The sequence below is a fragment of the Anarhichas minor genome, unplaced genomic scaffold, assembly GCF_050575085.1.
Source record: "Anarhichas minor isolate MPS153535 unplaced genomic scaffold, ASM5057508v1 ptg000087l, whole genome shotgun sequence".
Taxonomy (NCBI): Eukaryota; Metazoa; Chordata; class Actinopteri; order Perciformes; family Anarhichadidae; genus Anarhichas; species Anarhichas minor.
In genome coordinates this window covers 2,617,365-2,645,136 of record NW_027466533.1, presented here as the reverse complement: position 1 = coordinate 2,645,136, position 27,772 = coordinate 2,617,365, and the positions used below count along the sequence as shown (strand labels likewise).

Here is a 27,772-nt window from a genome sequence, read left to right as displayed (position 1 = left end):
TGCTTCTATAGAAATAGGAATTACATTTCCAGACGTTCCTAGGTTGAGCGGGTGCTCATTTCTCCCCCTTTCCTTTTCTCTCTCTCTCTCTCTCTCTCTCTCTCCCTCTCTCTCTCCCCTGCCTCTCGCCACTTCTTTCTATCACTTTTTGTATCTTCCCCTCCGAAGGGACACAGTCGGGTGAAGGTCTGCTTTTAGTACCTAAAACCTCCGCAGCCGGCATTTGAGAGAGTCAGCACATTCAGACAGACAGCGCGAGTGCACTCTATTAGCAGGACTGAGGTAAATAAACCTCACAAGACACGGCTGAATAAATTCAACTGCTAAGGCGGTGTGCTATCTGAGCTGTAACACGGCGCATCACTCTGCAGATACTGCCTTTGGGAGATGTAGTGAAATGTACTGTAACACAAACAGCCTCATATATATATACTGTACGGGGCTGATAAAGTCCTGAATGAGCCATCATTGTTTCAAAGAAAACAGAACAGCTCATGAGCTGAGCTGCATTGATTATTTTATTATATTCTTTTTTTAAATGAGTCATCATCTAAAAAGAAAAAGTAAAAAAACAAAACCCTACAAACAATGAATTAACAAATAGTGAAATACTGTTTTAGGCGTCTAATGAGTGATCAGTAAAAATAATAATAGTATCCATAAAGATATGTTTGTGGGGACAACAGCTTGCACATTGGCACAGGGATGCACCAATCCGACTTCTTCAGTCCCGATACCGATGCCTGGGTTAGGGTATCGGATCGGTACCCGGTTTTTGCATTGTGTGATTAATAAGCTGTTTGCCTCACTGTGTAGTAGTGACAGGGATCATTCTTTTATGTGGAATACAACATCAGGCTCAACTTAAACATTGTTATACTAACTTTGTTCAACAAAATTGAACATAAAAAATATGTCGGTATAAATATACTGAATTGTTATTTATTAGAATTGACAGATCGACCTACTGGTACCAGGTCCAGCGGCATCGGTATCGGTGCCTCTCGGGCGGCAACCTCCGGTTCTGCTGCGTGAAGCTGACACGCAAGTGTCTTAAAACTTGCATTCTCTTTACTGGCCATCAGGGGGCGACTCCTCTGGTTGTATAGAAGTCTATGAGAAAATGACTCTACTTCTCTCCTGATTTATTACCTCAGTAAACATTGTAAACATGAGTGTATGGTCTCAATCTCTAGTTTCAAGTCTTATTCAATACAGCATGATGTTCATTTAGTACATTATGGTCCATTTAGAGTCAAACAGACCATAAAGCAGGGTATGCTTTAGGGCGGGCTTACTGTGATTGACAGGTTGCTACCGCTACCAGAGACGTATACAACATCTCTACGTCACTCCTCCGCATTCCAAATATGGTTAAATAAAAAAACATGGCGGCGGCCGTAATACAAGATGGCGACGGTAATATCGCAGAAGTCCAGGCTTCAAAACATCAGCCCACAAACCAACGGATGAAGTCACGACGACTACGTCCGCTTCTTATGTACAGTCTATGATGCATCTCTACGTTGTCACACCCCTTCAAACCTTATTAACAGAATAAAAATGAACTTGAATGTTTTTTTTTAAAGCTCATCCAACATGTCCCAGGTTTGATTTCCGGCCCTGTCCTTTCTCCCGTTTATCCGCGTACTTTCCCTCCCATCGTTACGCCGCACTACGGAAGCCCTTTGGTGCTTTAAAGATGGATTAAACTCAGCTCATATTAGGGAGAACTTAGTATCCCGGTAAAGCTTGAAAATGGACTTTTGTATGTGAAATAATGTATGAAGCCAAGATGTCACCTGTGTCAAGTCGCCATAATTCATCTTCAGCCGAGACACCCTGCTCCTTGTTCATAAAGAACATACCTCTACGGCATCTTGGCCCCCTCATTATACTGCTTATTGCAGTTTGTTTTTTTTCATACCCTGTAGGCTTTTCTTTGTAACTATAAGCCAGCAAAGTAGGTATTGATTGCAACTCGAAGCTGTATTAATAAGTGAACGAGTAAGATGTGTGGAGAGTCAGGGGTGTATCTGCTTTGAAGGCCCTTTTCTCCCTGCACAGTAAGGTGGCACGGTCATTTATCACGGCTGGATCTGTGCCCCTCGTTTGGTGTAATAAAACTCCCCCATCAGAAACCGTCCAACAGGTCTGAATCACTCTGTCACACCACCTTCCAGCTAAGGCGCGCATTAAATCAAGCAAGCAGAACATTTCCTAAGGCAGCCATTGCCTTTTAATTTCCTGAAGAACCTTAAAATATCATTCATTACCAGAACTACACATATTTGGTTTTTAAAAGTCTCATAAATCAATAGTGGCCTGACTGCAATAATTATAACAAGTTAACATGTAATTTCCAGGCCGAGGGCCGTGAGGCCGGATTTTAGCATATGCAAACGAGGCAATTCAAACAGTGTGGGGATATTAATACGGGGGAACAGGTAACGAGGTACGGGTTATGAATTATGCATCAAAAAGTGGTTGATCTTCAATAAAGGAAATGAATTCACCGTGTAATCTAATTAGTTATGGAGGTCTATTATGTTGAGCTGCAGAAAGCAACTGTCCTTGAAAAGAAATGTATTTACAGTACATGTTAGCTCTTTGGAATGGAATTGCATTCTGGAGTGCTCCAAATGTTAACACCCCACCACCCCCCCCCCCCCCCCCCCCCGCCAGTCTCCTCCTCCTCCGTCTCTCACCCCTTCTCTGCCGTGTGTTTCAGCTCCAGACCGGGCCGACCTCCGAAGAGGTCCCAGAGTGTGACATCGCTGGAGAACCCCCACATCATGCCCCACTCGGTCCCCGGCCTCATGTCCCCCGGCATGATCCCACCCACAGGTACGGCACGGTCCTGTCTGTCACAGCCGCTGAGGCTCTTAACTCCAACTGTCTGGGTCTGTCCTGTCTCCCCCTTCCTCTCTGTCACACACACAGACACACACACGCACACACACACACACACGCACATGCAGCCTCCCCACCAGTGGCCTCCCTGCAGCTCGTCCTTTCAAATGGCAACCAGTCCAAAGTGACACATGCACTCGAACCACCAGACACCAGCCTCTCGCTCGTTTACCAAAAACAGATCCTCGTGCTCAACCCGCCGGAAACCAAGGGGGGGGGGAGAATAAATTGGAGTGGAGATCTTTTCTCTCAGATTATTCCAGTAGATGTTGCGTTTTTCGCCCGGAGTGCATTCTAATTAGTGCGATTAAATCCACTCCACTGGTATATGTACATAGGCAGTGATGATGCTAAAGCGAGTTTATCGCCACAAGAATCAACAACAAGCGCGCCCGTGCCCTAACGTACCCCTTTGGGCCGAGTCTTGTTGCAACCAGTGCTTTTGTTCTATTTGTGGCCGGGCTTCACTGCGACTGCTTTGATGTCGGCGGCTGTAAGTGCTCCGATTTGCATATTCCGCCTCTGCCTCTCGACGTCTTTTAACGATATTGCGCTGTCGAACGGAGCTCTTTGAATGATCATGCGGTGTACAGTATGCATTTAACCAGCGATTAACTGCAAAGAGATTAAACACCGCAGCTGGTTTTTCCTCGGCGATCTTGGCCGTATAACAGTTTTAACAGACAGTTCTTCTTATCCAGTCTGGAAGTGTGTGTTTTTATTCTCTTTCCCCAGCAACATGCAGCGCCTATGACGGGTTTTGAAATTCAGTATTAAGCACAGATTGGGCCATCCTTGTGATTCAGTACAATGGAGGCTCACAGGCCAGCGCTTTGAACTGGGGGAACAGGGTGAGGTGGTCACTGGCAGTATGGAAGACGAACTTAAAGGGGCCGCAGTGAACACAGAGAAGGACAATGATGAGAGGGACCCATGTTATTTAGTGGAACATAAAGCAACAGAAAAGCCTTTTGATATCATCCCCCTTTCAGCCCAGAGGGACTCTATGATCTTGACATTTAGTCGGCCTATTCGGGGGGTGTGGGGGGGGCAGAGATAAAATAATTGAGTTTTTTCGGCATTCTCATAACGGCCTTGAGCTTCTCAACTGTGGCGAGACGGAACTTCTCCATCAGTTTCTGTATTATAATTAAAAACCATTTATTGTTTTTGATTACGGCATTAAGCATCCAACGTCAAGGAAGTTAGAGATCTCGACGGAGTCATAATGGAGTATAATTGACCACACATAAGTTGGCATCTAAGTAGGCGACTAATTGATCTCCCTGTCATGTCCAAATGTACTGATTGATGATAAAAAAAAGAAGAAAAAGCGACGTTGAGAAACTGTCTTAACTAGTTACACTATCATGTCATGTCATATTAGTTCATGTTTCAGATGAGTCGGCTTCAGCAGCACTCTAACACTGCAGAGAAGGAGCGGGACACTCCCTGAAATCTTTAGTTCTCCGTCCTTTCTCTCCTGGTGTTAACATTTGCAAACGTACGACGCTGGCGCTCTGGCTCTCAGGAGTGTCTGATCGCAGCCTCGTGATAGGCGCGGGACGTTTTCGCACATCTCGTGGCCTCAAAAGGCGACGGAGCCAATGTTTGCGTTCTTCGCTCAATTCACCCCATGTTTGCTGTGATTTCTTTATTTCTTTTGTTACATATTAGACATTGACAGAAATCATCTAAGATTCAAATCAATATTCAAGCATATTCCACACAGTGGAAAGATGTCTTCTCCTCACTGTAAGAGGACCAGAGAGGCCTGTGTGAAACACACTGTTAACATATGTATCTTTGCCCTTGACACCGGTTCCATTTAGAAAAAGGACATCTTAATATGCTTAGCTTTCCATTTAAGGGAAATACCTTCATATATATATATATATATATATATATATATATGTGTGTGTGTGTGTGTGTGTGTGTGTGTGTGTGTGTGTGTGTGAATGTGCTAGTGCCTGCATGCTTGCGTTCATGCCCTCAGGGAGAGATGGGGGGGGGGGTGCTGGAGCCTTTCCAGTTGCTGATGCATTACAGGCAGATTGAGCCCCCCAAATCGGATTATTTTTGCAGCGGACTGACACCACACTGAGATGACATCTCCTTTAAAGTGGAGAGGGCCTCCACTCACACTCTGGCCACCACTTAAGCAGCAGCTTCAATATAATTCATTTATGTCCCGGACACGGGCTTCAACCTTTTGAATAACGCAAGAGCACTGCGTTTACCATTAGAGAAATGAATGTCACCTACACGTAACCGGGGGTGCATCCTGATGTAAAAAACAATATTTCCTAATGCTGTCTGGCTCCTACTGTACAAGTATGTGTGTGGGTCTCCGGTGCCTCAGAGAGCTGATTCTCTGGGAGACGTATTGTAATATTTATGTTCTTTTGATGTACAATTAGCACGTCAGCTTCTGGAGTGGATCGTCTAATCCGGTGCCACTTCAAGCCCTCTTTAAAATAGATCTAGTGTGCGCGGCAGGTAATTTAGTGTCACTTCTTTGTGCCTCGCCCCCCCCCCCCTCCCCTCTCGGCCCGCCCGCTCGTCATAAGGTTAGCGCGCTGCGTAATTGATACTAAATTTCTCATGATGTGGATAGCACAGTTCAAGTGGCGCGGTGTACCTAAGAGTCGCGTTGTTCCCAGACCCCCCCCCCCACTCCCCAGTTTGTCATCACCACCAGTTCATGCATAAAATGATATGCCTCGCTCATTGACATGGAGTAACGCTTATCCCGCTTGCCCCGATAAATAAAAGTGTGTTTTTCATTGTTGTCCAGGCCGGAACAGAGACAAAACAGAAACACAACAGATAAGCTCTGCTTATTGTCTTTTTTTTCTTTTCCACTAGAGAAAGTCCTAAAAGTCAGTGTTTGGTGTGCTGGTGCGAAGTTAATCTGATTTTAATTTAATTATAGGAGTTAGTTGCGGAGGGCACAGGCATCGAGGTGTTTGTTGTAAGAATGTTCTGACATTGGCGCAGGTATGGGGCAGCTAGCATGTTAATTAATGATGAAGATCCTGACAATATGCAGAGGCATGACAGCGTTAAGCCAGTCGGCTGCTGCTTCCTTTGCATATTAATAGATCCTTCATTATTATTTAATATGACAGCTGCTCCAAGGGCTACCATCAGACCTTGTCTGTGTTATTTGCTGTTTTGTGCTCCCCATGTGACAGTGCCATGCTATTCTCCTATTTGTCCAAATGCTCCTCTTCCTCTTGTCGGGCTGGTGTGGCTCTCTACATGCGGCCGCGCTGTTTGTTTTGTGCACCGGAGGACTCTGACTCGCGTCTATATGAGGGGGGGGGGGGGGGGGGGGTCTGATTCTAAAGGTGACTTTGAAAGAATATACGAGGCAGGATTGTTTTGTTTGCATAGTAATGAATGCAGATTAGCACTGAGCGGGATTGGTCTTGTTGACGTTCAGACTTCCAGTAGCTTAATGGACTTGTTGCTGGGCGCCGGCGTCTCCCCGGCTTCCTTATTACAGCCACTGCACCGGGGCGTTCGTCATCGGGATATGACAATTGATCCGCCCAAATGGAACAATTATCAGAACAAAGATTTCAATTCATGGAGTGTGTCACTTAGTCAAAGACAGGCCGGGGGGGATGATGAATGGAAAAAATGGAAAAGCGATCATTCCGTGTGTTTCGCCGTGGTGAAAATCAATTCCTTAGCATTTTATTTACTCGATGCGTATTTGATCAAAACCTGTCACCTTCTTCTTCATGGATTCATTTCTTCTTCTTTTTTTTCCTCTCTCTCTCTTTTCTTTTCTTGTTACCATTTGTTTGTGATAAATAGTCCAAGGAAGCGGCGAGGACACGCAGGCTGCAGTGCAATAAACCACCAGCCTCTCACAGCCAAAGTTAGAGAGCGTCGAAAAAGCTCCACTGCGGCACTCCTCTTGAGCGGCACCTGATTTGTGGGGGGAATTTATCACACAAACAGCCCAGAGGTGATTTCAATATTTACTCGGCGGTCTGTTCTGCATACGTCTCATTTGGAAAACAGTTGACTCTCGCCCATTATACACAAATGAAGGCTGACCTTCAGACTGGGCAGAGGCCACATTCATTATGTGGAGAAGTATCACCTTCTTATGAGGCAATGTCCCCCCCCCTGCATGTTCTGCCCATGCATATTGAACAGCAGCCGGGGCCCCGGTGCAAACGAGAGGGCCCTCTGTGACATGATGTATACTGTACGTCAATATGGTGCTGATGTATTTTAAGATGCAAACAAGGCTTTAAATTATATGCACCTCCATGTCAGAGGCTCAGAGTGACTCTCGCCATCTGCCTATCAGCTTGTTGGGATGAGGGGAGAGAGAGGGGGGGCGCCCGGGCCGGTGCATCTCTGGCGTGCACGTTTCCGTGTATCTAATAGAGCCACATGTTCGAGTTCTACTCCTCCTTGTACTCCCCTCCCCCCCCCATTGGCTAATAGCCGCTCTTCAGTCCCATCACGGAGACGAGACAGCTCTGTGATGATAAACGCGGACGTCGTCTTGTTCTGCGTCAAGTGAACCCGCGTATCCAGTACACAGCGGCGTGCTGTAAAGAGGGCAGGTGATATACAGTGTTGTGGATATGACTGATTCCGCTAATAGGCGCATATCTTTTTTTTTTTTTTTTTTCTCCCCTCGCCGTGCATCTTTGATTTTGTTGCCGGAGGTTGGGCGAGAAGGAGTCGGGGGACTCTCCTGAGACGCACCGGGGCCTGGAGGAGCTTTAGCGCTATCTGTCCCTGCTGTTTGAGAGCGGCCTCATGAATAAAGATTTCAGTCACGTTAGCCAGAACCCTGGAAATACCACAATGACAAACCAGTGCTTTATGATCTCTGCAGTGTGCTCGGCATACGCACGTCCGTAATCTCAGACTCACTGCATCAATCACATGGAGTCCATTGCGATCAGCACCAGCGTCAAACACTGCTGTTCCAGCGCGTGTTTACAGATGGCCGCGGAAACGTGAATGACCATTTTAAATGTGATGTCAATAGTCATTTAGTGTGCAGATGAAAAACAGCAGCCTCGGGTCTGAAGACGATCCATGTAGAATGCTCAGAGAGATTTGGCATGTTGTCAAACTGTTTTAAGTGCTGCACACTGATTAATGAATTGCTGTATTGTAACATTGAAGCTTCCATAGAACCAGTTCTGCAGCTTGTGTTACAGAGTGCACAGGTCACACTGCCAGAGTAGTTTTCACGTTTTATTTGGGCAGTAAAAAGTCTCCATGTTATGCTATAATCTATCCTCCCTTTTCATTGGACTTTGTGGTGCCCCTATCCCCAAAAGGGTATTTTTGTCTGTCGCCTCATTCATTTCCTGAGTACATTGGGTTTTGCTTTTGAGAATGCAATAGTGACGCTATTGACTCGCATACATTCCTTGACATTTTCGTTTTTTTATTAGAGCATTAGCTAATTTCCGCACGTGGCCTTCCAAGTGTTGAATGTACTCAAAGCCGTTTACAAAAAACAACCTTGAATTCTCGGCGCATTCTTTAAAGTTTTCCGTTCTGCTTGATGACTGGCCTCGACTCTCAGAAGAGCCGTGTTATTATGAGACACTACACTATATAGCTGTGAGGAATTTGAATACTTGAATAATGTTAGGCATTATTCAAGGCGATTAGATCTGTTGAATACATTAGACGCTATCACACCCTCGATAAGGAGATTGTTAGGACACAGCTCTCTCTCTCTATTTGTTCACATGTGTTGAAGATTTCTCTCTTTGTCTCACTTTTTCTCTCCCTGACCCCCCCCCCCCCCCCCCCCCTCCCCCCTCCTTGTCTCACTCTGTATCACTGTTCCTCTATTATATGTATGAATACGAGTCTATTATATGTTGTACATACAAAGTGCCTACATCATGCACCGTTATATTGACTGCATCTGTTCCCATCATGGTACAAATACATCAATATAGCGGTGAGCAATGACCAACATTCACAAAAATCATATTCCTTTACACACACACACACACACACACATCCCATCAGCATGATAACCTGCTGTGAAGATATCCCCCTGTCAGAAGATGAAAAACCAAGCTGTGATCTCATAGGCTCTTATTCCCCGTAGTGTATAAAATTATTCATTGTTTTATTATTTCAAAAGTCCTTTTTCTTTGTGTTTTTCCCTTTCCCTTGCCAGGGCAGCTTTTTCAGAGAGGTTTTGCAGGTGCAGCGGCTCAGCCCCAGCAGACATGTAGTGCGTGGTCTGTAAGTGCTCTGTCTCGTCTCTCCTGCCTCCTCTCTCCAGGCCTGACAGCGGCGGCGGCAGCAGCTGCCAACGCAGCCATCGCAGAGGCCATGAAGGTCAAGAAGATCAAGCTGGAGGCGATGAGCGGCTACCACGGCAACGCCAACCACCATGGGGTCGACGGAGAGAATGGAGACCTCAGCTCCAGCGTCGGTGAGGACACGTTCGCACTCGCATGAACGGAAGGCAAATGCATGTTGCAAAACTGTCTGATGTGCAGACACCAACACACACACATTAGGATGATAATGCATTCATATCTCCTTTTTGACGCACACTCGGAGGATTCAGAGACCTAAGTTGAAGGGGTTTTATTAATACGGCCACATGATTTTGGCAACCCATTATTGGACAATGGTAGGGCACATCACAAAACAATACATTACTTTAACTTTAAAATACTTACAATACAATATACAATGTATATAGAATATAGATAACTGCTCAAATTTGAAATGGGGACAATATGTTTAGGCTGAAGTAGGTGTGGCCTGTACTGAGAGATTTGCCTAGAACCAAGGATTCCTGCTACTCCGTCATGCTGTCAGAGCTACCATGGAGCCCACACTGTCACTAACTGCACTCTCTGAATAAATATATTCTAATTTGTGGAATAAACAAAAAGAGATATCAGAGAGAAGCAGACATGAGGGTGTACAATATGTGTTTGAAGGGAATATCCAGGATGTCAAACTGATTCATCAGTGAAAACAGGTTAGAAAGACAAAGATAGAAGCTAAAGCTACAGATCACAGTGTAAAAGTGAACCACCTGGCGATTGAGACAGATATCAATAAAATGAAGGAACAAAAGTGTTCCTGTAAAGCAGGTAGGTCTTTATTCACTGTTACAATCATTAAAATGCAGTATGTGTACGTATTCACTATACATTCAGTAGCTAGCGTAGCTTAGAAGTGCTAACGCTAGTTCATTATGTGATAACTGCTAATGTTAGCTTTCTACGTAGAAACGTAACATTATAGAAACGTATATCTCCTTCCAACCTCTCCGGAGTATCACTGTTCCACATCATTTAACAATGACGAGTTCCAAATCCACTAAATAAGCCTGAACCAAATTTGGTCGGAGAGGGACGGTGCTACGCTATGATTGGCTGGTCTGCATTCGAGGGGCGGGACTTATGTTGTGTTCACGCCAAACGCAAAGCAAATTTTCTTGTGGAAGTCCCAGATATCCAGGTAAACTTACCGCCGTTGTGTCTGGGTTCATAACATCATCCGGAGGCGTTTGGTGTTTTATCTAGCAGGCCACAGGCTGGTTCACTACAGCTGTATCAACCCAAAACAATTTAGCTGTGATTTAATTGCAATAAACGGATAAAAGGGATGCCGAAATAACTACATAATGATGCCGATTTGTAAAAAGTCTGAATTCATGCCTTGTTAGTTCTGTCCGCAAGATCTCAAGCAAACAACTTTTAAAATGCCTGTTATCTGAACGGAGCTCGGATCAATCGGTGCTAGGCTTTGCTAACATTGTAGCTGCTCCATCAACACTCAACATAACGTCATATAGGCGCAAATACGGCAGCGTCGAATATTTGTATCCTATGGTTTATACATATACCGTATTTTCCGCACTATAAAGCGCACCGGATTATAAGGCGCACCTTCAATGAATGGCCTATTTTAGAACTGTTTTTATATATAGGGCGCACCGGATTATAAGGCGCATAGAATAGAATAGCGTCGTAAGCGTGTCTCTTGAAAGGTGCCATTTTGGGGTCTTTATACACACAAGTGGTGTTGGACTAGGAGTAAGCACAGTACCGGTGTTTACCGCGGTGCGGCTTTGTAGTTTACCAGTCGTACTGAAACATTTTGACAGAGCGCCGTGTACAACCAGTATGGATCAACCAATTAACCAATTGATCCATATATAAGGCGCTCCGGATTACAAGGCGCACTGTCGTTTTTTGAGAAAATGAAAGGCTTTTAAGTGCGCCTTATAGTGCGGAAAATACGGTACATTTACAAAGATAGTCTGGTCTCTGTATCAATATGAGATAATGTAGCGCTCAGGGTGAACACCTGCCGCTAAAATATATCTTTTTTCCTCCATTTCTTATTCAACAACGTCAGGACGTCAGTGGTGGAGGAGAATCTCAACGCTGGATTTCTCATTTGCGTGATTTCGCATGTACTTGCATCCATTTGTGTCTTTGCTTCGACTTCGTATGCAATCTCGTTGCGCGAAAAATTTGCTTTGCGTTTGTTGCGAACACGGCCCAATCGAAGGGTCAGTTGCTTGTACGAGTTCAACAGTAACAAAATGTAGAGTGCTTTATAAATATGTCACGCTATTTCTTCGGACCACAACCAAAAGCTTATCACTCGTTCTTTGTCTCTCCACCAAATTCAGTTGCACTTTGTCATGTAGCTTTTTACATATTATGCATAACTCAAAAAACTAACCGTCTTTGCCAGAGGTGATGAATCATCCCACACAAACCAAAGACATGACCGTCTCCACTGCTGTACTCTTAATAAACAGTTTGCATGCACTGTAATTATCCACCGCGGTGAGGTAAGTCCTGTTTTCTCTTGAAGTGTTACACGTTTGTGTTGAAAGAAAGAAAAAATAAAAATAATGAAATTGTTAATAGCTAAGTGAAACTGTGAACACAGTTTCCCAAAGCTATCAGCTTTTAACAAGGTCTAATTGAATTGCTGTGAGAGCATTGGTTTTTTTCACTCTGTGCCATTTCAATTAATTATTAGCCCCAAAAAGCAGAAGGATTTTCCCAATATCACACGGAACCACTTAGTGTATTAAAGAGAATGATAATGTATGTTAGTGCGGATTCATGAGCCCATACCAAATTATAAACCAAATGTAATCCCCATAGCTTTGGTTGCTAAATGGAGGTTTTGATTCACTTACTGTAATAAATGGCTCGGCTCCTGAATGCATTTCATCAGTAACACTTGACACCGCCGAGCTTATGGCGTGTGAGATGAAAACAGGATGCGTTTCTAAGCAGATTTAACAATGCAGAATTCATAAAGTGTGAGGTCATCACTCCAAGAGAATGGGGTATGTAAAAAAAAAAAAGAATACGAGGTCACGGAAATAAAGATAAATGCGAGTACCAACAGCAAGGCTGTGGCAATGGAGCTAATAAGAAACTGTTTTATCTTTTTACAATTTAAATTGCAACCTTGAGCCCACAGCCAGCCACACAGGCTCCCGGTAGAATCATAATTCTGGCAAGGGGGAGCAGCTCTAGGTGTGGGTGCACGGGGGCCACAGCATTAGCTCTCTGAGTGAAATATATGGCAGCGACGCCTCTCGGCCCCATCCACAATCAATTGGATTCTTTTTCCTTTAATATTTACTCGCAGCGATGAGATGCTCGTCTGCATGGTGATGAACAGTCTGCCACTGGCGTTTGAAGGTGACCTGTCAGCGAGTATGGACAAATCTCTCGCTCGCAGAAATGTAGAAAATAAATCATTAGGGGCAGGCAGTCAGACAGGGGCCTCTCTCTCCCTCTCTCTCTCTCTCTCTCTCTCTCTCCCGCTCTCTCGCTCTCCTCGGATTCAAATCAGCTCAGATTTATGATTTGAATTAATGCTTCGTTTGGTCAAAGGAATGGTCGCCGAGACAAATGATGTTTGGTACTGAAGCCATCCTAATATTGATTGCCGGGTGTCGCAGCAATCTCTTGTTTATATCAAGCACTCTCCTGTGACAGGGTGGCCAGCAGGAGTCATCCCGATAATACGCCGGAGAAATATGGCCCCTCGCTCGGCACCGCCGGGGCCACGGAGCGCAGCCAGCAGTGTGCTGCCTTCTTCATCCTTCGGCCCCATGGCTTCCACTCACATGTTTATTTTTGGATTTTAGATTTTTGTTATTTCACAAGAAGTGAATTACAGAATTGTTCCATAAGTGTCTCACTCGTATTTTGTGAGTGTGAATGCCTAATATGTCCAGCTCTGGAGCCCATTCATCCAACAGCAATCCAAAAGACATAAATCACTTGACTGATACAGCACGGAGCTGCTTTTGGCCGTGGCTTTGTTGGGACTGGACCCGACTGTTGATCACAGTGCTGACTAGGCTATGACTTCATGCATGTTGTTTTTGTTTTTTTTATCAGCCCACAGCTGCTCTTGAGGAAACTGACTGGAGTTTGTTTTTTTACAATCACCCAGCTTAAACTAAGGATGTGTTTACTTACACAAATGATGTTACCAGCCACAATATGATAATGAGGATGATAATACCTACTAAGGGACATAGATCCATTTAATCAGAGAGAGCTTCTACATAAAGCCATTGGAGAGAGAAAAAATAAAAGTAAAAGTTCCTCAGGGCTAAAGTACAGGTGCCTCATCTCAGTGTTTGTCTGAAGCAGATCTCTGTGAGGAGCTTTAAAGCGAGAGCACAGCCGAGCCAGCCGGTGAAGGACACTCTGTTCTGTTTGTAGAGTTGGATTGCTCGTCGCCGTCTTTGTGTTGATGTAAATTGAACAGGCTAATGTTTCTCCCTCGCATTAAATATTCATCACAATTAGACCTTCCTGTTTGCATCAATGTTATTAATTATAAGGAAGAAGAATAAAGAAGAGAAAAAACAGCCAGTTCAACTCTCAGCCAGAATAACCAACCACCCTGGGGGGGCATAGATAGATATGTTTGTAGGAGTGACTGAGAGATAAGAAGATAGTGAGAGAGAGAGAGAGAGAGAGAGAGAGACATGGGAAAGAGAGATAGAATGAGAGAGGTGTGTGCCTTTCTTTGATTCCCCCCTCACACCCTGTAGTTGGGCAGGGGGGGCCCTCTCAAAGCACAATGTGGATTGTTCCCCGCGCCTCTCAGGAAATGCCACAATTACAGATCACAGACCAAGCAAAACACGTGTGGCGCTGGGCCTTTAGGGGGATAAACAGCCCCGCCGCTCCCTCCCAGTGCATTGACCCCAGCCACAACCTTCATTACTGGGAGAGGAAATATTGTCAGCTGCCCACTAACAAACACCTGCCAATTCCAAGAGAAGGAATTGCTTCTCTTTTTTTTTCTGCAGCGGAAGGAAAATAAGTGTTTCTCCGACCTGCAGAAAAGGAGTGGGAAGAAAAGATAAGGCAGTGCTCAGCCTTGTCTTCCTTTCTTGTTTTTCTCTTCTTCTTTTTTTTTTTTTTAACTCTGTCTCACATGCCTCCCCATCTTCCGCCCTCTGTCTCTCTTTGGCCACTGGGTGCTGCCCTGCCACTCATCTGAGTCCTCACCACACAGCTCTAATGGAGCTGAAATCCTGTTTGTAATTAGATATGGGAATTCCGCTGTCATGGGCCAGCTGATGCCGCGACACGCCGACCGAACGACTCGCCGACAGACGAGTGAAAGGGGAGGACGCAAAAAGCCGCCGTCGCTAACTTTCCGTGTTTTTTCTTTGTAACGTACGTTTTGAATTAATCCCAAACACCGCTACTAAGCCCTATAAGCACTCCTCCAAAAAACCTGAAAGCCCTTTTGTCTCACATCTGTGGCTTCCGTCCAGGCCCGTCTGCGCCCCAACCAGGATGCTGCACATGCTGGAGGCTGAAGCTGGACGGCTGGTGACAGGTACCTGGAGTGTTGCCTGACTGAGAGTTGAGAGAAAGGGGGGTGGGGGGGGGGGGGGTCTGGGCGAGATGATGAGGAAGCATCATTCTCTCTTCCCAGGGTCATCAGGCTAATTTCTGCAAGCCCCGCCCTCGCGCTTGTATGTTTGCGAGCCCGCTATGTGTGTGAGCACGCACGCATCCGTGTGTACGTGCGTGCTCATGTGAGACGGAAAGAGGGGGCCTTGGCCCCTGAGAGCGCTCTGTGAGGAGACCACAGCTGTACACTCCCAGCAGCTAATTGGTCCTTATCTAGCTGTCCCATTCATCTTCATTTTTTACCAATTACTGAGCATTATCTGTGTTCTCAGTTGGGTATGGGACTTAATCCTTTTTGGTTAAGCTGGTGCTACAGCTTGCAAATTTCAAATAGAGAAAGGGAGGGTGGGGGGGGAAAGGTGGAGGGGGTGTGTATGGAGGGGAGGGGGGGGGCTAAAGTCATAGAAAAAAACAAACTGAAACTTCCCATCATCCCTCACTGGCAGGAAGAGATCGATAAGCAATGACATCATACGAAGGAGGGAGAGGGGGGGGGGGGGGGTGGAAGGGATCAATTATTGGCGTTATAATTCAAGTCCTTGTTTGCAAACGTTGCAGCCCCATTGATTAGGGCCGGCCTCGTTGCGTTCGCCATTATTGACTTGTTAAAACCATATTTTCCTCATCATCAGTGTTTGTGTTTTTTTTTTTTTTTTTACGTTTGCGGTCACACAGATAACAAACGCTGGAAGGGGGAGCGGCGGCGTTAATTATTCAGGATGCATTCATTCTAAAGCACAGCGAGTCTGAAATCATCCTGTTTACCCTACAAACAATACAAGTCTAGTACACCGCTCATCCAGAAGGTACATCAAGACGGCGCAATCTGGGGCAGTTAGCCTTAATTTTCCGAGATCAATGCATAACTAGGCTCCTCTCTATATGGGGTCCGCGCTTGGCCGTGCCGCAGAGCTGAGTGGAGTCAGCCTGGAGACCGTGCACTAATTACTGGAGTGTTTACTGCTCTGCTGGATAGCATTTGTACCATTTTGGATCATACCAGTGAGTCAATGTGCTCCGCGCCCGACAGATAAATAACACATGAAGATGACAGTGTGTACGAATGAAATTACAGTGGGGGGGAATAATAATAATAGTCATCTATTATAAAACGGGGACAATTTGCCGCGGCACACGTGCGTACGCTTACCGTACAGGACACACAGGCGTGTGCGTGTCAGCAGACACAGACAGCCGTGCACACTGAAAAGCAGGACACATGTAGAGACGCTGCTCCTCCCGCTTTGATAGGGATCTGTTCGGTCACACTCTCATGCGCCAGCTGTCAGCCCGGCTCCACTGCTGCGATTTAATTAGTCTGTTTATGTCCTTTCTAATAATAAAGCTCTCTGGGTGGAAGGACACATCCGACTAGCTTGCCGCACGCTCCTACCTGCTAGCTGCGCTGGTGCCTGGTGGCCCCGGTGCCGCCGCTAAATGTGGGCCACGATGGAGGATGGTGGCTACTTCCTGCTTCTCCAGACAGAACAATGGCCCTCGGGCTCTGATCTAGTATCACCCCCCCCCCCCCACACACACACACACCCTACTGAATCCTAACCTTAACCATTAGGGGATAAAGCACATACTGACCTGATATGAGTGTCTAGGGGCAACTTCATCCATCTTCCTCTCTAGCTCTCTTGTGGGAGCCTTTGTCAGCCGAAGCTCTTGAGAGGGACTAGATTGTAGCCATAGGCTGAATAGATTTCACTCCGCGAAACACGTCGTGACGCCTCTCCCTCACTGCGACAGATTATTGTCAGATTTATGCAATCATAATGCGGTTTGTTTTTTGATTATCTTTATTGTGATATCAAGGCTGCGCCAGGACAAGATGGGGGTCCGTTTAAGCTGCAGGTGTCGGCAGGGATGGGGGGGGGGGGGCGCGGTGGCATTAAGTGAATCAGACGCACACCGAGCGAGACGGAGAGTGGCAGAGCAGACAGACAGCCTTCCAGCCCGAGTAAAGAGCTTGATGGGTCCCTGTCTCTCTCTCTCTTGGGCTTTGGCCCTCACCATCTCTCTATTAGTCTGCCAGGCTCATGGGAGCCAGGTGACAGATAAGCGGAGGGACGACACACACATTTTAATAGACATTTCAAAAGATAAACCCCGATAATCATTTCTCTTTTTAATGAAGTCTAATGTCCTCGTTCTAATTCCGGTTGCGTCGCCCGTTAAGCATCGGCGTTAACACTTGAATATGCATGATTGGGAAATTGTGAGGCGCGCCGACGCTGCGGCAAAAAAAAAAAAAAACACACACACGAGACAACTGCAGAAATAGATTACAATAACAGGGGGGATTGATTAAACATTATTTCAGTAATGATCCATATCAAGTTCTATCATCTCCGAGTGGCGGCGGAGCTTCGTAAAGAGAAACAGACGTGGAAATATTTGTTTGATTGTCTCTTGCGGTTAGTTCACAGAAAAAAAGAAAAAAACAACTGACCAGTCGACTTGTCACCCCTCATCAGCATTAGTCCTCATTCTTCATTAATTGGACTGATTAATTTGGAGCGCTTTGATGCGGGGGAGGGGGTGATGCATGCGTCGGGCTGTCCCCTCCTCACTATCCTCTGTCAGGTTGCATTTAGCCACGGAAGGGGCTGACCTTTGAAAGTGAAGAGATCAACGCAATTTGAAAAGACAATGTCACTTGATGTAAACGTGATACGTGTAATAAATGACATCCAACCTTTCAGCGATGACTAGCTCTTTTTCGCAGGTCGCGGCGGCGCTACAATATGCGCGGCGTGCAATTGCGTAGAAGGCGAAAAGCCGTTTTCACACGCACGGGCCAAGATGGTGCAGCGTTCCATTTCAATTGCTGTCGATTATGTCCAAGAGGAAACATTAGCATGTTATTACTGTGTATGTAACAGTAATGACAACACAATGGTGGCAACAGCAAAATGACTCTTTAGCTGTGATTACCCTGTAAATATGTTCCATTGCCCGGCTGTGCTGCAATCGGGTGGGGGGGGGGGCGGTATCAAAGAGCATTCATGTGATAGAAATAGTTGGTTCTGTTCCACGAAAGCACTCTTGTGTCGGTTGCCTGAACCGAAAGGTGTTTCTTCTCAATTATGATACGGGAACCCTCATCCAAATAGAGCTATCAGCCATTCTGAGGCCAGACATCTTCACCATCGCACAGCCTCTCCCTCCGGGGACCGAGGGAGATAAAGAAGGAGAGAGAGCGAGACGGAGCGAGTTCAAACAATGTTAAGGAATTTTCACAATCTCAGCATGCCCTTCGCCGTGGGAACAAACAGAGGAAGGGACGTCTCGATGAATTGTGTTTTAGAGTCCGTGACAAAATACTCATTCCAACAAAAATAATTGAAATCAAATAATGTTGGTTTATTTATTTCGTCTGCCTACTTAAAGGGACAGTTCGCCCCAAAAATCAAAACCTGTAGTCGATCTAGATCTTGATTATCCGCCGTAGACAATATAATGGGACTTGATGGCTCTCAATTATGGTTGAAAGAAAGTAGTTCCTACATGAAACAAGGCCTGTGGATTATCTCGAGTAACCGGGTCGTGATTTCTGGCATCGCTGTTGAGTTCATCGAATGTATTTCTACGGCGCTTTGAGCCGAGAGAAGGCAGACATCTCTACGGCTGATATCTCCAAAATACATCTACATTAAATATCCCTACAGGTACAGAGGAGGATATGTGTGTTTGATTTTGGGGATTGAACTGTCCCTTTAAGTGTAATTAAATCCAAACTAACGACATCTCTTTGGACTGCAGTCCTATAAAAATCCCTGTTACAGTCGGTTCACCTTGAACTCATTAGCACTACTGTAAACTATACACTGCATTACTGATTTTCTCTCAGGAGGTGATTGTAATGGAGGGAAGTGAGAGCGCAGGAGGCAGCGATGCTAATTTTGTAATTAAAACGGATGATCTGATGACCACGTACAAACCGACCCCCCCCCCTCCAACCAAAAGCGATATGACGGCGGACTGGGACTGTGATTGATAACGCTCGTCAATATATTTCATTTCTGGAGCCTTAGTCAAATGACAACTGGTTGTCATTGACTGAAAGCAATCTTTTTAAAAGGGGAGCCTTTGCTAAGTATCAGATGAAAATGATTCCTCTGTCTGCTTGGGTGTCGCTGTCTGTAGGAGCTTTATTGATCGGGCTTTGAATATATTGCACCCGCAGTAGTAACAGCTGCTGGTAATATCTCTCCTCCTGCTCTCCTCTGCTGCGACCGCGGCTTACTGCCGGCGATCAGATGTCGGCGCTCTCGTTGCCGATGTTGCGTCTTTATCAGGAGTGATGTGTGACAAATGTAAAGTGAGCTTGGTTCCGGCCCAAATTAGAGGAGCGAACGGCGAACTCGCTAATGTGCCCTGAAGGCCCGGCTGTCCCGGCCGGCCACAGCCCACGTGCATCTACAAACCCACCATTGTCTGTCTCTCCCCCCCCCCCCCCCCCCCCCCCACACACACACACACACACACACACACACACACACACACCACCCCCCACCACCCTATACGCTCCGTGTTGTCAAGCCCACGGATGTTGGCATGGGTTGGTAAAGGTCATTTACTGTAATGAGATTTGCCACATGCAAGCATATGGCTTGATTATGGCCCTGTTCGTTAACATTTTCAGCAAAGAGACAAATAGACAGCTACAACACGGGGGCTGGTTGGGGGGGGGGGGGGTGGCGAGACGTGTTTCGCATTTTCTCCCCTCGAAGTCGGGAAGAAGTTTCTTCACAACAGATCTGTCAGGAGAGATGATTGATCTTTCAATTTTCATAAGGAATGTGTGCCATTAGAGGCGAGGATTGGAATTATCCCGTAAAAGTTGCCTGCTTTAGATTTTTATACACTTAAAGGACAAACACCTCTGTCTGTCTCCTCCATAATTCCTGCCACATGTTACGGCTCGTGGGTAGGGAAGCAATTATGTTACCTCATCAAACCGCCGATGTTTTCTTATCAGGCGTTCTCGTACATTACACTGCATTCGGCATCTTGGCAGCAAAATCTTCGCCCACCTGAATCCCTGGAAGAGTGTATCTCTTTATCTTAGCGCTCCGGAACGCGCTTCGTCCGTTGATGTGAATTTGAAATGTGTCCAATCATTGTTGCTCTCCGATTGTAAAGGATATTGTTTGCATGTGTTGTTTTTTTTTTTTTTTACATTTGGCTGGCTCCGCGTGTGTGTGTACATACCTATACATATCCATCGTCTGAATGCGTTCGTTGCCATGTGTACCTCCCCTTGTTAGCGCGAGACGTATGCCTTTTAATGCGTCCCTTTGTGCGCGTACAAGAGCGTACAGCAGGTATTTAACAAAGGCAAGATGTTTGCTTTATTATCAACATTAACTGCGTAAACATACAAAAAAAAAGGGCTTCAAAGTTTCATTCAGTGACACTGAGGAGCTGTGGGTGGCTACATCAAAGCGCAATACCTTCCTCTTTCTCTCCCCCATTTTAATGAGAAACAGGACTCACCAGCCTTGACTGAACCTGCCATCTGTGTGTGTGTCTGTTTTTTTTTCTTATTTGCGTGTGTGTGTGTGTGTGTGTGTGTGTGTGTGTGTGTGTGTGTGTGTGTGTGTGTGTGTGTGTGAGAGAGAGAACAGTTGTGTTCCCGTGCGTATGTAAGCATGCGCTTGCGTTGCGTTAAGTGGCACCACGATTGCCAGACAACATATTTATGGAGGCCGCGTCTCATGTTTGATCTAATGGCTGCAAGGCTTCCCTCCATCTCACGTGGCGGTGCTTCTGATTCTGCTTTTCGGAGGAGATTAATAGTTGTAGTAAAGGTGATTAGCGTTGCGTTGAGAGACCTCTCGACGTCTTGCCCGCGTGACAGGACGCTTTTTCACGAGCAGTTCATTTCCTTTTTTCCCCCCAAGGACCGGTGTGCAAAAAGCCTCGATATGACCACAACAAAGACCCGACGTTCCGCGCGCCGCCGCCGCCTCACCTTTGTTGGAGGAATGCGCACGCGACATGGGGGCACTTTACAAGCGCAATTAGGGAGGAAAAGCCGAGATTGTTTTGCAGCAAAGCAGACCGCATATGCACTGTGCCAGTCAGTTGGTCCATTTAGCTGCTCGACCGGAATGGTCCTGTTCAGTTTGACAGATCAGAAGGGGGGAAGGAATATCCTGACACGACGGGAAAACCAAAGGCTTAGCGCCGAGCAAATCAGCCCTTTGTCTCGTTCAATTCAAATCAAAGGATAACCAGGAATGTTTGTTTGACAACAGCATTTACAATGCATTGTTCTGAAGCCCAGAGCCTCCCAAACAAAGACAGATAGGCTTTAAACAAGTCATTTAATTAGCAGCGGATCCCCGGCTTTGGCTGCGCCAACCAATTATACATTCCTGAGGCATGGGCAGGTCCTATTTCACGGGAGCGAGAGGCAGATCCTCTCCAGCCCTGTCTCCTACAGTACATCTCTCCCCTTCCATTTAAGAGAAGGTAAATAGCCCAGACAGACAGCTTCATTAGCCAGCGTCTGAAGAGCGCGGGGCCGATTGTCGCTTAAATAGTGCGCTTTTACTGCAGGGCCCAGCCGGCGACCTCCGATCAATTACAGCTGACATTATTGTTTGTCGGGAGCTTTTTTTCTTTTCTCCTGGACATAGGGAGTAAAAAACGACATCAGGCCTGAGCTTTGGCTGGAAATGTAATCTTCCCCCTCTCTTTGGTTCTTTCGCTCCACAAACAATAAATCATTCACTTGAAGAGATAATAAAGTGCCAAGTAGGAGCTAGTTTAATTTTTGTCAGGGGAAATCTGTCCACAACAGAGTTAAGGGTAAGGGGGCTGGCTGCTAGCTCCGTACCATTTTCAATGACAACGGCTTAGTTCCTTTTTTTATTATTTCTCCCTTATTTTCCTCCGCAGGGTTAGACGTCCAGAAAGGCTCGAGTCCTGTTTAGATGAAGATTAACTGCAGCACAAATCACTGCAGGTTATCATTTCTGTCATCGAAAATAAATTACTGCTCTCTTTTTTAATCATTTTAAAGCATTCAACATTCAATCTTTTTTTTTTTGCGGCGTGATGCTTTCCAGTGTCGGATCCGCAGCGCGCTTTGGTTCTGATGTAACAGCTCTTTTAATCGCGCCGTTACCGAGGGCTGTTTCTAATTCATTCAATTCATCCCGCGCGATTCAGATCTTTGCTCATCCACGCGTGAACTCCCGAGCACCGCACGACACAATAGCTGAGCTGTTTATATTGGTATTAAGTGATTTGTAGTTTTAATGATGGTAAATAGGAGCTCACCTTTAGCGGGTCCCTCAGGCTTACTTCAGGTAAATTACTCCAAATGCATTGTTTATGCCCTTCAGGAGAGAGGGGGGGGGGGCTTGTGGGAATTCACCTCTCATCAGGTCTGAACTTCTGTAGCGGAGATAAACACAAACTGACAAATAATGTTTCTCACGGTTTGCCCACTGGAATATCTACACAATATCCAGGTGATTAATGAGGCTGACTAATGTTTGTTGATTCTGTTTTTCACCAAGTTAAAGATCCTTCAGGCCCGAATAGAACACTAGCAAATTGGATGGATTGGCATATGAATGAAAGTGAAAAAAACACTTGACTGTCTTGCTTAAAAAATGCCAGAAACCCTTGAATAAACCAATATCCTCCTCACCTGGCTCCTTTCAGCGACCAACAAAGGGATTTGGCGGACCCTCGTCGGCCCTGTGGCACATTCCCCCACAGTGGCCTGAATGGGCCTTTATGGGGAGGAACAGCGCTTTAGGACGGGGTGACATGAAAGGGGCCGGACAGCCGCTGAAAGCGAGACTAATGCCACTTAGAGCGAACAGAGGTCCAGTGTTCCTTCCCCCACCACCGGGCTGCGTCTCAGGTGGAGACACATCCCGTAAAGCCCGTACACCATCGACATGTGATTAACAGTAGTCGGAGTAGTCCGTTTGATTTGCTGAGAAATGTTGCCGCTTAAGTCTATGTGTCTTTCTGAGTGTAGCTGTATCTGATTGAAGGGGTGTAATGCATCCACCACAAAGGCAGAATAAGGCTCTTCACTCCGGCCCTTGAGTGGCCTTGAAAGGCTGATAGGTAGCCTAAAGCTCCCCATGTTGTCCTACAGTAAGTACCCCCGCAATCAGGCCCCTCTGTGGTGTTTTTTAATTGAGCTTAGCCTGCTGAGCGGTAATTGATTCAGCCTGAGCGACAGCGGAGGCGCTGGTACAAGGTGCTGCTTGGCTCCCGCCTCCCTTTAATCTCCACTGCTTTATATTGTTTGGGAATACTCGCCACAGAGGAACTGCATGCCATCTTTCTTATGGAAATCAATGCTGCCTTTAGAAGGGGGGGGGACGGGGGACGGAGAGGAGTACTCTCATGTCCTTTCATTTTCAACCAGTGTCCTTCTCTTTGGAGGCGTCGCCATGCAGATCTCCTTGCCCTTTGGCTACTGATGTTTTGTCAGAAGAGAGGAGCGGAGTTGTTTTGTGGATCGGCTTTCTGTAGCGCACTATCTTTCTCTTCTTTTTTTTTTTATCCTCTTTCTTTCACGCAGCCTTTATTTATTATTTTTTTTACCTTGAACCGGGCTGCCAAGAAAGAGAAGAATAAAGGAGAGAAAAATCAACAGAGAGGCTCAATCAGATCCAATAGTGTCTGTGAGGTTTTTTTCCTTTAAAGCATTTGAGGAAAAGCATCTGAGTGGCGGAGGAATGAGACCAAACTGTTCCCAGTCACTTTTGATCCTGCCAGTTCAAAGTCCCCATGGAGCGGGGGGGGGGGGGGGGGGGGGGGGGTGTACAGACACCTAGCTCTGACCTTCTGTCCGTGCTTGTGTCCTTTGAAAGTTGGCTTGTTTTCATTAAGCCATTCAGAAGCACAGCGCAGGGCCACAGTCATAGTGACCAACCCCCCCCCCTGGTATCTTTATAAGACATTCTTTACATTTTCGGACCGCTAATGTCTTCAATTTTCCCAATTAGGAGTCCATTGCCAGACAGCAATTGAATAATTTAAAACATTTGTAAGACATCTGATGTTGTAATGGAATAATTTGTGAGTGTTTAAAAAGAAGAAAAGAAATGAAAATCCCATTATTGTGCGAGCTGAAAGTGTCTTGACTCTCGTTGGTCTCTGTGCTGTGGAATATAGGCTGCTATAATTAGCCTAAAGTCATTGCCATACTGCGGTCTGACGCTACTTGTTTGTCATTAGCACATTTAACTAGTCATTTGGGTAATGGCTTTGGAGATTGCCTTTGTTTTTACAGAGATATTTTTGTATATGTAAATATTGAGACAATTTCCATAATGTGCCCTTTTTTATTTTCTTTATTCATCGCAGCATAATTGATGCATCTTTATTGCTGTGTAAACTTTGGTCTTTGAACGAATGTGTGTATATAGTTATCATCCCCGTTTTCTTTATTATCATTGCAGTAGTATCTATTATTAACATATGTTGTAAAACATTTATGTGTATTATGTTAACATGGAACGAAGCGATTCATTTGAATTATTCCATTTTTTTTCCTCCCGCTAATGGATGGCAGTGTAAAGCTTTAGTGTTATTGGACGGCGGTGTTAAAGGGGATCTCAGTGGTGGGAATTACTGATTGCTGAATTAAAACCGCAGCAGGTTTTTTGGGGAGTTTTCAGCCAAATCCTCCGAAGTTTCCCCCGTGGACATCTCACTCATAACACGCATCGTTGAGTAACCAACAGACCATCTTCTTGCGTTTCAGGCCTGGAACTCCCCTTCATGATGATGCCACACCCCCTGATCCCAGTCAGCCTGCCCCCGGCCTCCGTCACCATGGCGATGAGCCAGATGAACCACCTCAACACCATCGCCAACATGGCGGCCGCAGCACAGGGCCAGAGTCTGCCCTCCAGAATGGTCACCTCTGTTATAAAGGTACATTTTTAACCACGGTTCAGACGCTCTAACGTAACGTCCTGTGGCGTAATGTGTTTATCTGTGGGCTACTGTGGATGTTTATTTTTGGGTTGTGTGTTTCTGGCGCTGCTGGGGTTTCAGGAACGGGTGCCGGACAGTCCCTCCCCAGCTCCCTCCTTAGAAGACCACAGGAGGCCGGGCAGTCACCCGTCGTCCCACCGCAGCAGCAGCGTGTCCAGCTCGCCGGCCCACACGGAAAGCTCCTCAGACAGGATACGTACGTTTGTCACACAGATAAATGGTGAAGAAAAAAAGCGACCGCGCCGCGCAGATTGTTTGTTCGTGTCCAATCTACGCAAGACGGAGTAGAGACGCGCTCTCTGTGATGTTCCTAATGCCCCCTGTGTTTCTGTCGTTCCCTCTCCAGCGATGCACCACAACGGCCTGTCCATGAACCACGCCCTGCTAGGGCTGTCCCCCAACATGCCGCCCGGGCCTAAGGAGGGAGACCTGGCCCACGACATGAGCCACGAAATGAAGAGGATGCACTCCGACAAAGGTGAGTCAGGTCCCGTCTTCAAGGCAAACGATGCACCGTATGCTGTGAATTCTTTGCTCCAGAAATGAGCTGTGATTTGTGTTGTTTCGGCTCACAATATACGTTTGTAAGTGAAGGACTTCATTAACTTTTAGTTCCTTCTATTCAATGTGCACAATGTATGAAAATAACAGCTGCTATGAGAAACAAGCAGCTGAATACTGTGCTCTACTGGACCGGCTTTATTCTAGTTGCATATAAAATACGTTGTAATGTGAACGGTTTATGGAGAGCAGAGGTTTGCAGATGTGCATAGAAATGTGTAACAGTGGAGACTACATGTGGATGACTTGTTGGTCAGGGTGCCTTCAAGTGACATCAATTGGAGTGGAAGATATCACCGATGTTATCATTAACTTTACAAGACACTAGAAAACCATCTGCATGCCTCGTGTACCCAACACTTGAAATTTCAGTTTTTTTAAGATTATTTATCTAATTTATTTAACAATTGTTAAGTCTTTGTCAGGATTTGCAGTCAGCCCCTGTTCCTGTTGATCCCAGCTGTAGATTGTGTCAGTTTAATGATACTCCAGAACGACACTCTTAGTTTCATATGCATTTTTCACAGACTACAAACCAGAGATGCACTTAAGAAGAGGTAACCTGTGGTGTAAATATGTGTTTAATTGTTTGGATGAAACGCCGCACACGTTGTGCTTATTGGAGCAATCTCTGTTTTTTGGAACCCCACAGAAACACAACAGTGTTTACCTGCTGTAGGTTACGCATTTACAACACGTGTCAGCCTTTTACACTACACAGGATATGATCACAGTAACAATCTGTAGACCAAGTGCATTGTTTTTTTAGCAATTTTCTGCAAACAATACTTTTTTATCTTCTAATCACTTTCAACTAATTTACCCCCCTATTTCACGCCTCCATGCACCCCTGACCTCTGCTGTAATAGGACGCTGTTCACTGCAGTTACAGTAAACAGCCAAGAACACTATTCTGTTAACAGAAAGTTAAAAGACAAATTGGGGGAAAAAAGAAAAAGAGCTGCTGTAGGTTCTTTAAAACAAATACACAAACATTAAGAGTGTGGCTGCTGAATGTTCTCAGAATTAGATTTTCATACAGATTTTGCATTTTGTATTAGTTTTGGTTGATATTTTCACATAAATGTGGGAAAGAAGGAGCCGTTTACACAGAGCAGCAGGCTTGCTGACATCATTATTAACTCTGAACTCACTGAAAACACTGAACCTCAGTCCCATTGTCCGGAGCAAATGTTTGTGTTAGTAATTACTGACATTATTTCATTACAATTTTGCCGTGCTTGTGAAAAAGAAAAGAGAAAAAAAAAGATAAAGATCTACTAAGCGTGGCGGATTAAATACAAAGTGAAGCAAATAATAGATTTCAGTATTCTCTGTTGGCTTTGAGCAGAGCAGGGCGGGCTGTGCTGTGCTGGGTGATGCAGGGTGGGGCGAGGCTGATAATGATATTAAAACCACTGTGGAAATCAGCGGGCTGTATGTTCCCTGTTGGCCAGGCCGACGTGAAGATCAGTGTTAGACCTTCACTCACAGGGTGTGAAGCAGTGAATAGTAATAATTAGCAGGATCAGGAGAGGAATTTATGGGTCACTAACTGTCTGTGCCTGAGTGTGAGTGTGTGTGTGTGTGTAAGTGTGTGTCTGTGTGTGACAAGAAGAGAGTCAGGCAAACAGAGAAAGGAGGAGATTTAACCAAGAATCCACACACTAAATCAACCGGATGTTTTTCCCCAGTAGCAGAAATCCTACTTCTCAGCCTGAGTGCCTCGTATACACGCGTATACGTATATATACATAATGCACACAAATGGTCTGTAATTCCTTCGCAATATTAGAGGAGAAAGCAAATGACCCGGCAATCCACACCAGTTCTACCCAGTTGACCCGCACGCATCCACAAACACGTGCCGCGTCCTCTTCCAGATTGTCAATTCCTAATATGTCACCGGACTTGATTAGGATTCTGAGCTCTCTCCAGTGTGCGCACCAGAGGTCTCGGGCTGTGGAAAACATTTTTATAAAATAACCCATTAATGCAGAGGAGTGCAACTAAATTAGTTACCAATTTGCTGAGCATGAATTAATGAAGAGAGCTTCTCCCGGCTCCCACAGTTGTAATTTTCATAATAACCCCAGACCTTTATTTGGCAGGTTGTTTAGTTTTTTCGTTTGAAGGTTTTCATTAGTCTAATGAGGACTGTGCAAGGGCGAGCAGTCAGCACAATTTACATGAGGAAGCTATCATAATAAATGAGGCAATTTGAATAACATGCACAGGTTTATGCAGCGAGATAAGAGAGATTGTAGCAGCCAGATCCAGAGGTAACCAATACATTAGAACCAATAACCAAAGTAATTCCAATAAAAGCTTTAAGT

At 45.6% G+C, this 27,772-nt stretch overlaps 1 protein-coding gene across 2 annotated transcripts in view; it reads left to right on the top strand.

The window, feature by feature from the left end:
• Window positions 1-27,772, top strand: part of dachd (dachshund d) — a 96,098-nt gene that overhangs the window by 46,914 nt on the left and 21,412 nt on the right. Inside the window, exons 2-6 of one of the 2 annotated variants that reach the window (XM_076081921.1) lie at window positions 2,732-2,847; window positions 9,212-9,364; window positions 24,640-24,811; window positions 24,920-25,095; window positions 25,222-25,353. In XM_076081921.1, coding sequence (XP_075938036.1) covers window positions 2,732-2,847; window positions 9,212-9,364; window positions 24,640-24,811; window positions 24,920-25,095; window positions 25,222-25,353 — 749 coding nt within the window. The remainder of the gene's footprint in view (window positions 1-2,731; window positions 2,848-9,211; window positions 9,365-24,639; window positions 24,812-24,919; window positions 25,096-25,221; window positions 25,354-27,772) is intronic. The other variant, XM_076081920.1, reaches the window with a different exon arrangement.